The sequence below is a fragment of the Pristiophorus japonicus genome, chromosome 2, assembly GCF_044704955.1.
Source record: "Pristiophorus japonicus isolate sPriJap1 chromosome 2, sPriJap1.hap1, whole genome shotgun sequence".
NCBI lineage: Eukaryota > Metazoa > Chordata > Chondrichthyes > Pristiophoridae > Pristiophorus > Pristiophorus japonicus.
In genome coordinates this window covers 37,399,574-37,414,253 of record NC_091978.1, presented here as the reverse complement: position 1 = coordinate 37,414,253, position 14,680 = coordinate 37,399,574, and the positions used below count along the sequence as shown (strand labels likewise).

At 42.7% G+C, this 14,680-nt stretch overlaps 1 protein-coding gene across 4 annotated transcripts in view; it reads right to left on the bottom strand.

The window, feature by feature from the left end:
• The window catches only part of st3gal5 (ST3 beta-galactoside alpha-2,3-sialyltransferase 5), a 50,324-nt gene extending 36,681 nt beyond the window's left edge, over positions 1–13,643 (bottom strand). The window contains exons 1-2 of one of the 4 annotated variants that reach the window (XM_070866863.1): positions 13,530–13,643; positions 8,869–8,989 (exon numbers count right to left, since the gene is read on the bottom strand). In XM_070866863.1, coding sequence (XP_070722964.1) covers positions 8,869–8,989; positions 13,530–13,567 — 159 coding nt within the window. In that variant the 5' untranslated portion in view covers positions 13,568–13,643. Of the gene's footprint in view, positions 1–6,575; positions 6,693–8,868; positions 8,990–13,529 lie in introns of those variants that run through there. The other 3 variants (XM_070866866.1, XM_070866864.1, XM_070866867.1) reach the window with 3 other exon arrangements.
• Between the last annotated feature and the right edge of the window lie 1,037 nt (positions 13,644–14,680).

Below are 14,680 nucleotides of genomic sequence, written 5' to 3'. Positions count from 1 at the left end.
TTGGGATGTATTGATTGTTAAAGGTGCTATATAAATGCAATCTTTTTTATATTAGTTTCTGGGATGTGGGCATCACTGGCAAGGCCAATATTTATTGCCCATTCCTAATTTGCCCTCGAGAAGGAGGCGCTGAGCTGCTTATTTGAACCACTGCTGTTCACGTGCTGAAGGTACTTCCACAGTGCTACTGGGGAGAGAGCTCCAGAATTTTGACCCAACGAATATGAAGGAATAGCAACATATTTCCTTATGTGATGTAAATGTTACTTGCCACTTATTTGTTGTTGATAATTTGTAGAGTCCAGCTGATAGAGTTATGGTGATACACTTGAACTGCCTTTGTAATCTTAAGTGTATTGATTCCGTCAGTTAATCACATCTGCTTAAGTATTGTGCATACTTCTAATGTTTAGTATTAAAATTAGGTTAATTGTTTTATAATTATATCACAGCCATGGAAAGAGCATATGTCGTGGCTGTGGAAAGAGCAATGTAGATAAATTCTCTCCATCCTATCCACCTCCAACAATTACCTGCTGAGGTCCCATTTTGACTAAGGATTCTATTCTGATTTTCATGGTACCTCTGCTCATTTAACACAGCTCCTGATGTTAGCACCAAAAGAATTTTCTGCTGTGCAGCAGTGGGCTCCCTTTTAGTGGCAGTAGTCTTACTAGGAGACCATCTTGCATAAAAGATGACACTGGCTCGTTTAAGGCAGTTTCATGGGGTTGGCATTAAGTTCCACCCTGCTGAATAGGGATGCCAAGAGGAGAATTATGGCCACAACCTCTACTTTGTACTTCACAATGAGTCCTTTATCATATGGATCAGTCTTCCATTTAGAAACAAAAATTATACGTGCCACAATAAAAGGTTTTCACATTAGTTTTTATATAGAAACATAGAAAATAGGTGCAGGGGTACGCCATTCGGCCCTTCAAGCCTGCACCACCATTCAAGAAGATCATGGCTGATCATTCACCTCAGTACCCCTTTCCTGCTTTCTCTCCATACCGCTCGATCCCTTTAGCCGTAAGGGCCATATCTAACTCCCTCTTGAATATATCTAACAAACCGGCATCAACAACTCTCTGCAGTCGAGAATTTCACAGGTTAACAACTCAGTGAAGAAGTTTCTCCTCATCTCAGTCCTAAATGGCTTACCCCTTATCCTTAGACTGTGACCCCTGGTTCTGGGCTTCCCCAACATCGGGAACATTCTTCCCGCATCTAACCTGTCCAGTCCCGTCAGAATTGTATATGTTTCTATGAGATCCCCTCTCATTCTTGTAAACTCCAATGAATACAGACCCACTCGATCCAGTCTCTCCGCATAGGTCAGTCCTGCCATCCCGGGAATCAGTCTGGTGAACCTTCGCTGCACTCCCTCAATAGCAAGAACGTCCTTCCTCAGATTAGGAGACCAAAACTGAACACAATATTCCAGGTGAGGCCTCACCAAGGCCCTGTACAACTGCAGTAAGACCTCCCTGCTCCTATACTCAAATCCCCTAGCTATGAAGGCCAACATGCCATTTGCCTTCTTCACCACCTGCTGTACCTGCATGCCAACTTTCAATGACTGATGTACCATGACACCCAGGTCTCGTTGCACCTCCCTTTTCCTAATCTGCCACCATTCAGATAATATTCTGCCTTCCTGTTTTTGCCACCAAAGTGGATAACCTCACATTTATCCACATTATACTGCATCTGCCATGCATTTGTCCACTCACCCTGCAGCCTCAGGATAAGGAGATCAAGGGGTTTGGCGAGAAAGCAGGAAAGGGGTACTGAGGGAATGATCAGCCATGATCTTATTGAATGGCGGTGTAGGCTCGAAGGGCCGAATGGCCTGCTCCTGCACCTATTTTCTGTTTCTATCACTAATTTCTTGTTTCATGCTGTCCCCAACCTCACTACTACAGTTTGGTGGTCTGCACACAACTCTAACTAACGTTTTCTGCCCTTTGGTATTCCGCAGCTCTACCCATACAGATTCCACATCATCCAAGCTAATGTCTTTCCTTACTATTGCGTTAATTTCCTCTTCAACCAGCAACGCTACCCAACCTCCTTTTCCTTTCTGTATCCTTCCTGAATGTTGAATACCCCTAGATGTTGAGTTCCCCGCCTTGGTCACCCTGGAGCCATGTCTCCGTAATCCTAATTATATCATATTCATTAATAGCTGCCTGCGCAGTTAATTCGTCCACTTATTACGAATACTCCTAGCATTGAGGCACAGAGCCTTCAGGCTTGTCTTTTTAACACACTTTTTGTCCCTTTAGAATTTTGCTGTAATATGGCCCTTTTTGATTTTTGCCTTGGGTTTCTCGGCCCTCCGCTTTTACTTTTCTTCTGTCTTTTGCTTCTGCCCCCATTTTACTTCCCTCTGTCTCCCTGCAGAGGTTCCCATCCCCCTGCCATATTAGTTTAACCCCTCCCCAACAGAACTAGCAAACACTCCCCCCTAGGACACTGGTTCCGGTCCTGCCTGGGTGCAGACCATTCAGTTTGTCCTGGTCCCACCTCCCCCAGAACTGGTTCCAATGTCCCAGGAATTTGAATCCCTCCCTCCTGCACCACTCCTCAAGCCACGTATTCATCTTAGCTATCCTGCTATTTCTACTCTGACTAGCACGTGGCATTTCCTAGCAATCCTGAGATTACTACCTTTGAGGTTCTGCTTTTTAATTTAACTCCTAGCTCCCTAAATTCAGCTTGTAGGACTTCATCCCGTTTTTTACCTATATCGTTGGTACCTATATGCACCACGACAACTGGCTGTTCACCCTCCCCTTCCAAAATGTCCTGCAGCCGCTCCGAGACATCCTTGACCCTTGCACCAGGGAGGCAACATACCTCCTAGAGTCTCGATTGCAGCCGCAGAAACGTCTATCTATTCCCCTTAAAATAGAATCCCCTACCACTATAGCTCTCCCATTCTTTTTCCTGCCCTCCTGTGCAGCAGAGCCACCCATGGTGCCATGAACTTGGCTGCTGCTGCCCTCCCCTGATGAGTCACCCCCCCAACAGCACCCAAGGGGGTGTATCCGTTTTGGAGAGGGATGACCGCAGGGGAATATTCCATCACACTCATGCGAATAAGGAGAACAGGTAAAGACCAGTTGGTCCATCAAACGAGTCCTATACTGGCATGGTACAACTCCTCTGCACCATCTCCCTAATCTTTCCCCATTCCACCCACACAATCATCTGGGAGATACAAAAAAAAACACTCCTGACTGGACGCTCACTGATGGGGAAAAGGCTTTTGAGGGGTCAGGTGCAATGTTCCCTCTAAATATTCTTTGTGCTGGGCAGGCTACAAAATCCTCTGAGCACTACTTTTTTTTTAATCCATGGGCAGTTTACATTTTAAAAGTTACTGAACTATTGGGTTGCTACAATTGTATAAATGAATTGAAAATACTTTACAGTATAGCACACTAAATAAATATGACCTTTAAGTGAAAATGTTATACATATGCCATTAAAGAAAAAAATATCAGAAAGGCTAATTTATCAGTTCCATATAATTTGCATTATAACAATCTGCACATGAACTCAGGAATTACCTACAGTTGCAATACCTTGTTTTGAATTATAACGTTAATACTGTACAAATTCAAAGGCATAGTTCTTGCTTCTCCAGCTGGTAGAAAGAACAGCATAATTCGCTACGTGATGGTCAATTTGCTGCACCGACAACATTTATTTTTATAGCAATGAGCACATGGTCATCAGAATTTTTATTTTGTCTGGATTTGCTCACTGACGTTCCCCTATTTCAATGCGCTTCTGTGGGTTTTCAGCAGACTGCAAATAATCGCTGAGTTCCAATGCCATGGTTCCGGTTCAGATAGTCCAGTTTCCATTCATTCCATTTTATACCACTTGTAAATTCTCCATTAACTTTGGCATCAGAACATAATCAACTGACGAAGTTGTGAGCGGCCTGTTTATTTCGATGTGCGGTACATTCCAGGTTACTGAGACACCGTGGAGGGAACACTGCTCAGCTGGTGAGCCACCTTTTGGTGAGTATTCAGCTTTTACCCTACTCTTGTTGATCTGGCTGGTCCAGTTAAGCTACTAGTCAATTGTAACATTTGAGAAGGGAGCTCGGTGATGGCAATACCATTAAACTATCGGAGCAGTTGTGATTGGAGCTGAACACTCTGGTCAGATTTTGACAGAGGTAAGTTCATCGATGAAGCAGCTGAAGATGGTTGGATCGGGTCGCTTTTCTGAGGAACTCCAGCAGAAATGTCCTAGGGACTGCAGTGACTGGCCTCAGACAACTACAATTCCTTTGCATCAGGTATGACTCCACCCACTACCACATCAACTTGCATTTATATGGGGCCTTTAACGTAGAAAAACGTCCAAAGTTGCTTCAGAGGCGTAATCAGACAAGTTGACACAGAGCCAAAGGAGGAGACATTAGGCTGGGTAATTATAAACTTGGTCAGAGAGGTCAAATTTAAGGAGCATTTTAAAAGGATGCAAGGTGGAGTGACAGAAAGATAATCCCAGAGCTCAAGACCTTGACGGCTGAAATAACAGTCATCACGTGGGGTGAAAGGAGCGAGAGATGCAAAAGAGGCTAGAAGTGGAGGAATGCAGAGTTGTGGAAGGGTCGTAGGGTTGAAAAAGGTTAGAGAGATAGGGAGGAGTGGGGCCTTGGAGGGATTTGAATACGAGGAGAGGGAACGGAGTTTATGATGGGACCGATGGCTTCAATCTTTCCAGTAGCTTACGTCAGCCTTGGCTTAGTTGGTAGCACCCTTGCCTCTGAGTCAGGAAGGGTGTGGGTTCAAGCCCCAATCCAGAAACTTGAGCACAAAAATCTAAGCTGACACTCCAGTACAGTACTAAGGGCGGGCTGCACTGTCGGAGGTGCCATCTTTCAGATGAGACATTAAACCAAGGCGCCATCTGCTCTCTCAGTTGGACATAAACGATCCCATGGCACTACATCAAAGAGCATGGGAGTTATCCCTGGTGTCCTGGCCAATATTTATCCCTTAAATTAACATCACTGAAACAGATGATCTGGTCATCATCACATTGCTGTTTGTGGGAGCTTGCTGTCGGCTGCCGCATTTCCTAGGACTACACTTCAAAAGGCTGTACAGTGCTTTGGGATGTCGTGAGGTCATGAAAGGTACTATATAAATGCATGTCTTTCTTTCCTTTCTCCAAATGTTTAATTGGAGGAAATTGTGTCTCATCCAGACATTGGGCCAGCAGTCTAACCACAGGTAGTGGAGCTGAGGTAGAGTTTGGAGTACATGTGGAAACTGATGTCATATCTTCGGATGATGTTGCACAGCCTCTGACCGACTTTTCTAATGTTAAATTTTGCAAAACTGTAAATGGGAAGCACAGCTCTTAAAGGGGCCACACACCCACAATGTAAATTGCGGAACATTAGTGTAGTTATGTCAATATATTAGCAAACACGGCAGCCAATTTATGCACATCCAGGCCCCACAAACAGCAAAATGAACAATTACTTAATCTACTTTTGGTGATGTTGATTGTTGGACAGAACACTGGGGAAAAACCATGATCTTCAAATGGCGTCACAGGATCTTTTATTTTCACTCAGCAGGCAGACGTGGGGGCCAAAATTTAGGCACACCAGAAAGCTAGCGCATCTATAATTTCCTACCTGTTTTTACCGCCGGGAGTGTGGAAGTGGCCGACCGATCAATTTGCTGCTCTTTGAAGTTATTTTTTCGCTAGACTGGAAGTCGGTCATAGTGGGGGCGGGAGTTTGGTGGTAAGGCAGGCTGAGGGGCTGAATTTGGGGCGGGACCGGGACTCCACCGCCATTCAGCAGTGGTGACGCCACAGCGCATGTGCGTCACCACGCTCTCTCCCCTCCGTTAAAGGGGAGAGAATCCACCATTTTATATCTTCAGCCACTGGGACACCAGGGAGGATTTCGACCAGGCCAGCTGCCTGGCAGCCAAGAGGGGGTGGCCAAACCTGTGGGCACTATTTTGCTGGCCGATCGGGAAGTCAGCTGGCAAAAATAAAGACATGGCAGCCACGGCAGTGGGCCCTCCCCTTGAAGGGCTGCCACACTGCCGGGCCGCACAGTCAGGAGAAGGTGCACCTGTCAGGGGTACCGTGCGGCGGGGCAACAATTTTTTTTTACCTGAATTTCAGTCGGTGTATTTTTCCGGTGAGAGCGGCGGTGCGCATTTTGATGACACGCTTGCAGTGTCATCAAAATGCGGAATTGGGTCCAAGGTGAAAAATCCTCACCTGAATTTGGGTCAAGGCGGCCATGGGATTCCACCGCATGGCCGCTGCAAACGGGCAGTAACGTGTCTTTGAGGCCCTGCATTTTGGCCCTGTGCCTCAATTTAATATTTCATCCAAAAAAATGCACCACCAGGAATGCTACCAACTCAGTTTAGTTGACTCTTAATTTAATAGCACAAGTATATCTTGTTTCTATTATTTAAGCACTACTGAAATCTCTTCAAGGTCAATGATACTTCCCATTATGCATAACAGGTAATTTACATCATGCCAGATTAGATACGTACAACAGTAAAACCAAGCACAGTGGTCCTCTTGATGTTTCAGCTGAGCTGAGTCACTCGCCAAACCAACTGATTTCTTCCTCAACACAGCACACAATGGCTTCATTGATTGTGCCATGGATTACATTTTCTGGTTCCAAACTGGGTAGTTGAAAAATATATCAACAACTTGTGATCCCCTTGAAACCAGAGACACAAGGTGACTGCAGAAAACATATTTTTCCCCAATCTTGATACATGCCTAACAAATCAACATAGGAACATTAGAAATTTTAGGAACAGCAACAGAAACGGCATTAAACTAAAAAAAATTAGCTCAACATACCCTCAATCCTTTCTCCTCAAATTAGTCCAATTTATTCTATTTATTTCTACAACTTCTCCTCGTTATGTTTAATGCACAAGCCTATCAATTTTTGGGCGAAAAAGGGTTACGTAACTTCACTTTTAATTTAACTTGCATTCGCCAATATGGTAATCCATACTTGATCCTTTTTCATATTAAACCATTTGCTTCCACTGACTTTAATTCTTCACAATCTTAAAAATTTGCAACTTTAAAATTTTCTTTAACCTTTCCATATAAATTAAATTCTTAAAAACTAGAATGACCTGGTTTGCTTGCCTCCATAGATAAATCAAGGTAATTATTATGGTTTGGTGAGTAGAACTGTACCAAGTACTCCAAATGGATTTTGACCAGTATTTTGTGTAACCAGTAATACATTTACCTCTTCATACAACTAGCAATTTATGTTTTTTTTAAACTTTGGGTTGGGTCAAGCATTGGATTGAAGGCTTTGTAGGTTTAATTACTATAGGAGCAAGAGAGTTTCAGAGAGAAATTGGACCTTTACCAGTAGCACTGGGAAAGTGGTGTCTGAAGACATGGAAGTGACAGAATTACTAAATCATTATTTAGTGACTTTAAAAAAAAATCACCCAAAATGGAGAGAGAGGAGTAGATTGGGAAATCCTGATTATCACAAAGGACAGTATCGCAGAAAGGTTTAGGAAGCTGAAGGTAAACAAGGCTCCAGGGATCTGACAATTTCCATTCAAAAGGTGCAGGTGGGTTTAGCTGAAGTGTCTGCAAATCCCCACACAAATATCTTTCAAAGATCATTGGTATCAGGAAACATTCCAAGGAATTTGAAGTAGCAAATAAGACCGCCATCTTTAAAAACTGAATTGTCAAGTTACAGAAATGTGAACCCAATTTCAATTTTAAGTACCTGTATTTGAGAATTTGATTTTGGATAACACAAGGGATAATCTGCGAGGAAATGGTCTAATGAGAAAGAGCCGAGATAAGTTCCGAAGGGAGAGGTCATATCTGACCAATTTATTGGATTTCTTTGAGGCATTGGATGTTATCTATCTGGAGTTCAAAAAGGCAGCTAACCCTATTTCACATAGCAGGCTGATTGCCATCCATTCCTTGTCAAATTACTAGTGGTGGTGCATAGGGAAGTGTCAGAAAAGAAACCGGTTGCCAGCAGAGTCCCACAGAGGTATGTGTTCAAGCCATTCTGGTTTATAAGCTTTAAAAATGACTTAAGAATAACATTTGAATCTGTGCTCGATGCCAACTGAGTGCCATTGAATTAATCTACTGAACAGAAGTCAGCACGTCTTCAAAAGGGGAAAATCCTACTTGTCCAACCTCCTTGACTTTGTTGAGTGTAGGCTGCTGGATTTCAAAAAAACATCTGAAAGTTCCACACAAGTAGTTAAGCTCAAAACTGTGGGGATTCAGGTAAAATCTTGGGAATGGATAAGACATTGAAAGGTAGAAAACAACAGACATTTATTAGAGGAGTTACACTGGGACAGGATAAAGCACTGAGTGACATGCCCAGAGCTGGAGCCACTACTGTTTCTAATTAATATCAAATGACTTGGATTCAGAGACTCAATGGAAATTAGTCAAATTTTCAGATGATACCCATATTGATCCTGGGTTACCTTACACGAAATTATCTTCCAGTCTGCAAAAATAAGGTAAGTAGGAGTTTAACTGTAGAAAGACAGCAGCTAGGGAGAACTAATGGTTATCTTGGTTTTAAACAAGTTTCAGCAAGTTAGAATAATCGTAGAGTTTAGATTCTAACAAAATGTTTTGACAGTACATCACTTCCCTGGCAATGTTTATTTAACATGGTATATTGATAAGTGTACTGTATATTTTTAGGATAGTTTTGAAATATAATACTCTCAAAAACCCACACAAATGGCTACAGAAGTTTTAAACATAGTTGTGGACACATTGCTGAAAGTGAACAAAAGCTCACACCTCAATTTTTTCATGATTCACCATGTATAAGCGCCATATGTCATCTTTCACAGAATCCTGGTGCAGAAATAGGTTGAGAGTTCCAAAACCGAACAAACACAACACAATCAAGGTAGTGAACCTATAAAGATAAACCACAACCAATTAAACGCATATCTGTATCCACAAAGGCTGTATGAACATTTTTCAATATGCCACCAATAGTGCTCTAGGTACAATGATATAGTTACTTCTAAAGTATTTCAAATATACAAGCTACAAATCATGCTTCAAGTATCATGAAATTGCATGGCCAAAATAAGGGAACTGGTCTCCTACGAGACCTAATTAAAGGGGTGAATGCAAATATTCTTCCTTATCCAAATAGATCTGGCCTGTCAAAAGGGAAGTGTCAGCCTTGACTCAGTGGTAGTTTCTGAGTCAGAGGTTTGTCAGTTTAAGCCCGAGACCTGAATATTATAATCTAGGATTACACCTCTGCAGTACCAAGGGAGTGCTGCACTGTTGGAGATGCTATCTTTCAGATGAGATGTTAAACTGAATTCCTGCCTGCCCTTTCAGGTAAGCATAAAAGATCCCATGACACTACTTGAAGAACAGGGGAGCTTTCTTGCTGTCTTGGCTAATATTTATCCCTGAATCAACATAATTTAAAACTGATTATCTGATCAGTTATCATGGATAAAATGCAAGATTTCGTATTCCTATAAGCTTCCAGCTTCCTCAGGGAGATAAGGTATTCGCTTGAATTCATTACCAAAAAAGGAAAAGCAGTGGGTTCCAGAGATGTTAAATGGTCTGCAATCCTGTGTTTGCAACATCGTATTTTTGTCTCTTGCAGCTTAATGCCATCTTACACTGTCCTACTAGGAGTTACTACAACCCTTCCCAATAAAAATTGTGTCTGCAATAAGCAGAAATAAAGTGATCCAAATTTATTAAGTGAGGGGATATTAGAAAAATGTTAGAATTATGTAGTCGGGAAAATGCTAGAATCTGTTATTAGGGATGTGGTAACAGGGCACTTGGAAAATCATAATGTGATTGGGCAGTCAACACGGACTTGATGAAAGGGAAATAGTTTGACAAATTGGTTAGAATTTTGTGACGTCCTAACGAGCAGGGTGGATGCAGTGTATTTGAATTTTCAGAAAGCATTCGATAATGTACCACACAAGAGGTTATTACACAAAATTACGGCTCATGAGATTGGGGGTAACATATGAGCATGGATTGAGGATTGGCTAACTGACAGAAAACAGACTTGGAATAAATGAGTCACTTTCAGGTTGGCAGGTTGCAGGATCAGTGCTTGGGCCTCAGGTATTTACAATCTATATTAATGACTCAGTTCAGGGGACCGAATACAAGGTATCCAAGTTTGCTGACAATACAAAGCTGGATGGGAAAGTAAGCTGTGAGGAGGATCTTACAAAGGCCTGAGACACTTAACCACGAGGGACTATGGAGCATCCTTCTCCGTTTCAGCTGCCCCCAAAAGTTTGTCACCATCCTCCGCCTGCTCCACGACGACATGCAAGCCATGATCCTAACCAACGGATCCACCACAGACCCAATCCACGACCAGACCGAAGTCAAGCAGGACTGAGTCATTGCGCCAACCCTCTTCTCGATCTTCCTCGCTGCAATGCTCCACCTCACACTCAGCAAGCTCCCCGCTGGAGTGGAACTAAACTATAGAACCAGTGGGAACCTGTTCAACCTTCGTCACCTCCAGGCCAGATCCAAGACTGTTGTCGAGTTACAGTACACAGACGACACTTGCGTCTGCGCACAGAGACTGAACACCAAGTCATCATCAACATCTTCACCGAAGCATAGGTCTTATGCTAAACATCTGTAAGACAAAGGTCCTCCATCAACCTGACCCCGCCACACACCCAGCACTGCCCCCCAGTCATCAAGATCCATGGCGCGGCCCTGGACAACGTGGACCATTTCCCATACCTCGGGAGCCTACTATCAGCAAGGGCAGATATCGACAACGAGGTTCAACACTGCCTCCAATGCGCCAGCTCATCCTTCGGCCGCCTGAGGAAGAGTGTTCGAAGATCAGACCCTCAAACCTGGCACAAAGCTTATGGTCTACAGGGCTGTAGTGATACCTGCCCTCCTGTATGGCTCAGAGACGTGGACCATATACAGTAGACACCGCAAATCGCTGGAGAAATACCACCGACATCTCCGCAAGATCCTGCAAATCCCCTGGGAGGACAGACGCACCAACGTTAGCGTCCTTGACCAGGCCGACATCCTGAACATTGAAGCACTGACCAGCTCCGCTGGGCGGGCCACATTAGTGTCGGGCATGCGAACAGACTCCCAAAATCAAGTGCGCTACTCGGAATTCCTACACAAGTGAGCCCCGTGTGGGCAGAGGAAAAGTTTCAAGGACACTCTCAATGCCTGCTTGATAAAGTGCAACATCCCCACCGACACCTGGAAGTCCATGGCCAAAGACCACCCTAAGTGGAGGAAGAGCATCCAGGAGGGCGCTGAGCACCTGGAGTCTCGTCGCCGAGAGTATGCAGAAAACAAGCGCAGGCAGCGGAAGGAGCGTGCGGCAAACCAGATTCCCCACCCACCCTTTCCTTCAACGACTGTCTGTCCCACCTCTGACGGACTCTAATTCCCATATTGGACTGTTCAGTCACCTGAGAACTCACTTTTGAAGTGGAAGCAAGAATTCCTCGATTTCAAGGGACTGCCTATGATGATGATCCAAGTTTGCTGACAATATAAAGCTGGGTGTCAAAGTAAGCTGTGAGGAGGATGCAGAGAGGTTTCAAAAAGGGATATTGACAGGTTAAGTGAGTGGACAAGAACATGGCAGATGGACTGCAATGTGGAGAAATGTGAAGTTACCCACTTTTGTAGGTAAAATAGAAAAGCAGAATATTGTTTAAATGGTGAGAGATTGGGAAATGTTGGTATGCAGAGGGAACTGGGTCCTTGTACACAAATCATGAAAGTTAACATCCAGGTACAGCAAGCAATTAGGAAAGCAAATAGAATTATAGAATGGTTACAGCACAGGAGGCCATTTGGCCCATCGAGCCCATGCCAGCTCTCTGCAAGAGCATTTCAGCTAGTCCTTTTCCCTGTAGCTCTTCAAATATTTATTTCAAGTACTTATCCAATTCCCTTTTGAAAGCATCATTGAGCCTGCGTTCACCACCCTTTCAGACAGTGCTTTCCAGATCCTAAACACTCGCTGTGTAAAATCATTTTTCCTCATGTCGCCTTTGGTTCTTTTGCAAATCACCTTAAATCTATGTCCTCTGGTTCTCGACCCTTACACCAATGGGAACACTTTCTATCTACTCTGTCTAGACCAATTATGATTTTGAATACCTCCATCAAATCTCCTCTCAACCTTCTCTGCTCCAAGGAGAACCCCAGCTTTTCCAGTCTATTCACATAACTGAAGTCACTTATCCTTGGAACCATTCGCGTAAATCTTCTCCGCACCATAACCCTGCAAACTTTCATTTTCAAGTTTTTAGCATTCCAGATGTTAACTCACTGTGTAAAATAATTTCCGCATGTCGCCTCTAGTTCTTTTGCCAATCGCCTTAAATCTGTGTCCTCTGGTTACCAACCTTCCTTCCTTGTTTACTCTTATCAAAACCATTCATGATTTTGAACACCTTTATCAAATCTTCCCTTAACTTTCTCTACTCTAAGAACAATCCCAGCTTCTCCAATCTGCCCCCAATACTGTCAAGGCTTCATTACCAGAAGCATAAAAAGTACCAGGAACAACTTTTCAGCAAGTGCATATGCACAAGGTCAAGCAAGCAGTTAATCACGTCTCACTTTTGAACATGTACAGCTTTCAAACATGTTCTAGAATTGCCATTGGTCCACAGCATAAATACACCATATTTCCACTGGAAGTGATGCCATTGTATCAGTGGGGTATAATTTGTCCTATTTTAAGTATTCTATAACTTTATCTGGAATATATTTTACATATCTGCGCCTCTAGAGATAGGCACTCCTTAAAAATGGCTTCATTGTTCGGACATCCATCACAATAGGCTAATTTTTTCCCTTAATTAAGCTGCCTATTGCCTTAAGCTGCAAATGACACCAATAGTTGCTGCATTGATGCCACCAAACATTTCCTACACAGCTGCTGGATTTGGCCTCAATTCTGCAATTAAAGCTCTGAAATCAGATTGTAAAACTTCTATGTATAATCCTGGCACTGATCGAAACACACATTTCCTAAGAGTCCACGAGATAACTGGCAGTTGGAGAACAATTGCAAAACTTACTCAACTCTGAAGGAGTAGGACCCATTGGATAAATGGTCCTTCTTTAGGGCCTCCGGAACAAACTTGCTATTTTTTGTCAAAAATAAAAGGTGATCCTTAAGAATGACATTTGCTCATTCAATTCCTTATATTCTTTCAGTTTGCTCCACACATCAGACTTACGTAGCACTAGAGGAACAGTCATGGGATCAATCACCCATCAAGTTGTCACTCACAATTTTCTCTTGATAATCTGGACTTATATTATTATTATAACTAATTATTTGTAAAAAAAAAAATAGCATTGATCAAAAATTCCTGCTTACAATTCTAGTTCTTAGATATGTTAAATTTTATTGACAAATACACACATCTTACATTAGAGCTCCTTTGAAGATGAATCTAGTTTTCCTCATTGTTCCCCAATCACTGCCAGTTCCGTTAATACAGAAACAGCAGTTTTTCAGTGGTTTGGGAAGATTTCGAGCAAGCACAGCTGCAAAGAAAACAAAGTGATACTTATGAAGCACAAGAGAAGAACAGTGTTTTGTTGTTCATAACAAATTTCAAGATCTGGAATAAATTTCAACATCTGGAATCCAGCTTGGCAAACATTATTCAATCTATATAATTTAAAGGTCTTTCATATGTCAAAATAAAAAGTGAAAGTATTACTGCAGCTAATCAAACATATTGGAGCTAACCTGAATATAAATCATTTAAGTTAATTTTCATTTGAACGTGAAATATTACAATTCCAATAAACATAAAACATTCTTATTGAATAGAGACCAATGTGCAACAAAATAGTACATTTCCATGTTTTTTGAGAATGTGATCTTCTACTATTACTGTTGTGGCTTTGCAATTGCATTTTCCCAGCAAGAAAAACATCAGTTCAAAAAAGTTGCATAAAGCTAATCTAAAAGACTAGGCACCAAAACAGCAAAACAGAGTACAATGTAGTCGATTCATTATGAAAATTGCAACTGACATGCAAAATGCCTTTGGTAATGAAGAATTTCTGCTGCACAGGTCTCACTCATCACTCAGTTCCCAAATGATGTGGAATTGCTGTGGGCTGAAAATGCTGAAGTCAAACATTACAGTCATTAACACTGCGCCCGCCTCGGAAAAAGCTCAAGAGTAAAGCATGCCATATTCTGTCAGGCTCCTTCCAGTCTAGCTCTAGGGACATCTGTAACATTAGCCAGTTAGATGCATTGTCACAGATGCCAGAGCCAACAGCCACCCCTTTCACGGTTAACCAGCAGTAGCACGAGGGCCGCACAATTTACAGATCGACTTGCTTTCCTAGTCCAGGTGGTCACGAATTACGCCTGTGCTGTTGTTGCAACAGAGATTTTATTCTCTCAATATCCCGCACCAGATCATGCTGAGGAACACTTGCTTCCCCAGAGTTCTCACAAAGCCTCCAGTTTAAGGCACTTAAAAATACCAATCTTACTTGAAGGGGAAAGAAGAGTGGAAGCGTGGTTACTTTCACTTCTATGGCTTGACACCTTCGC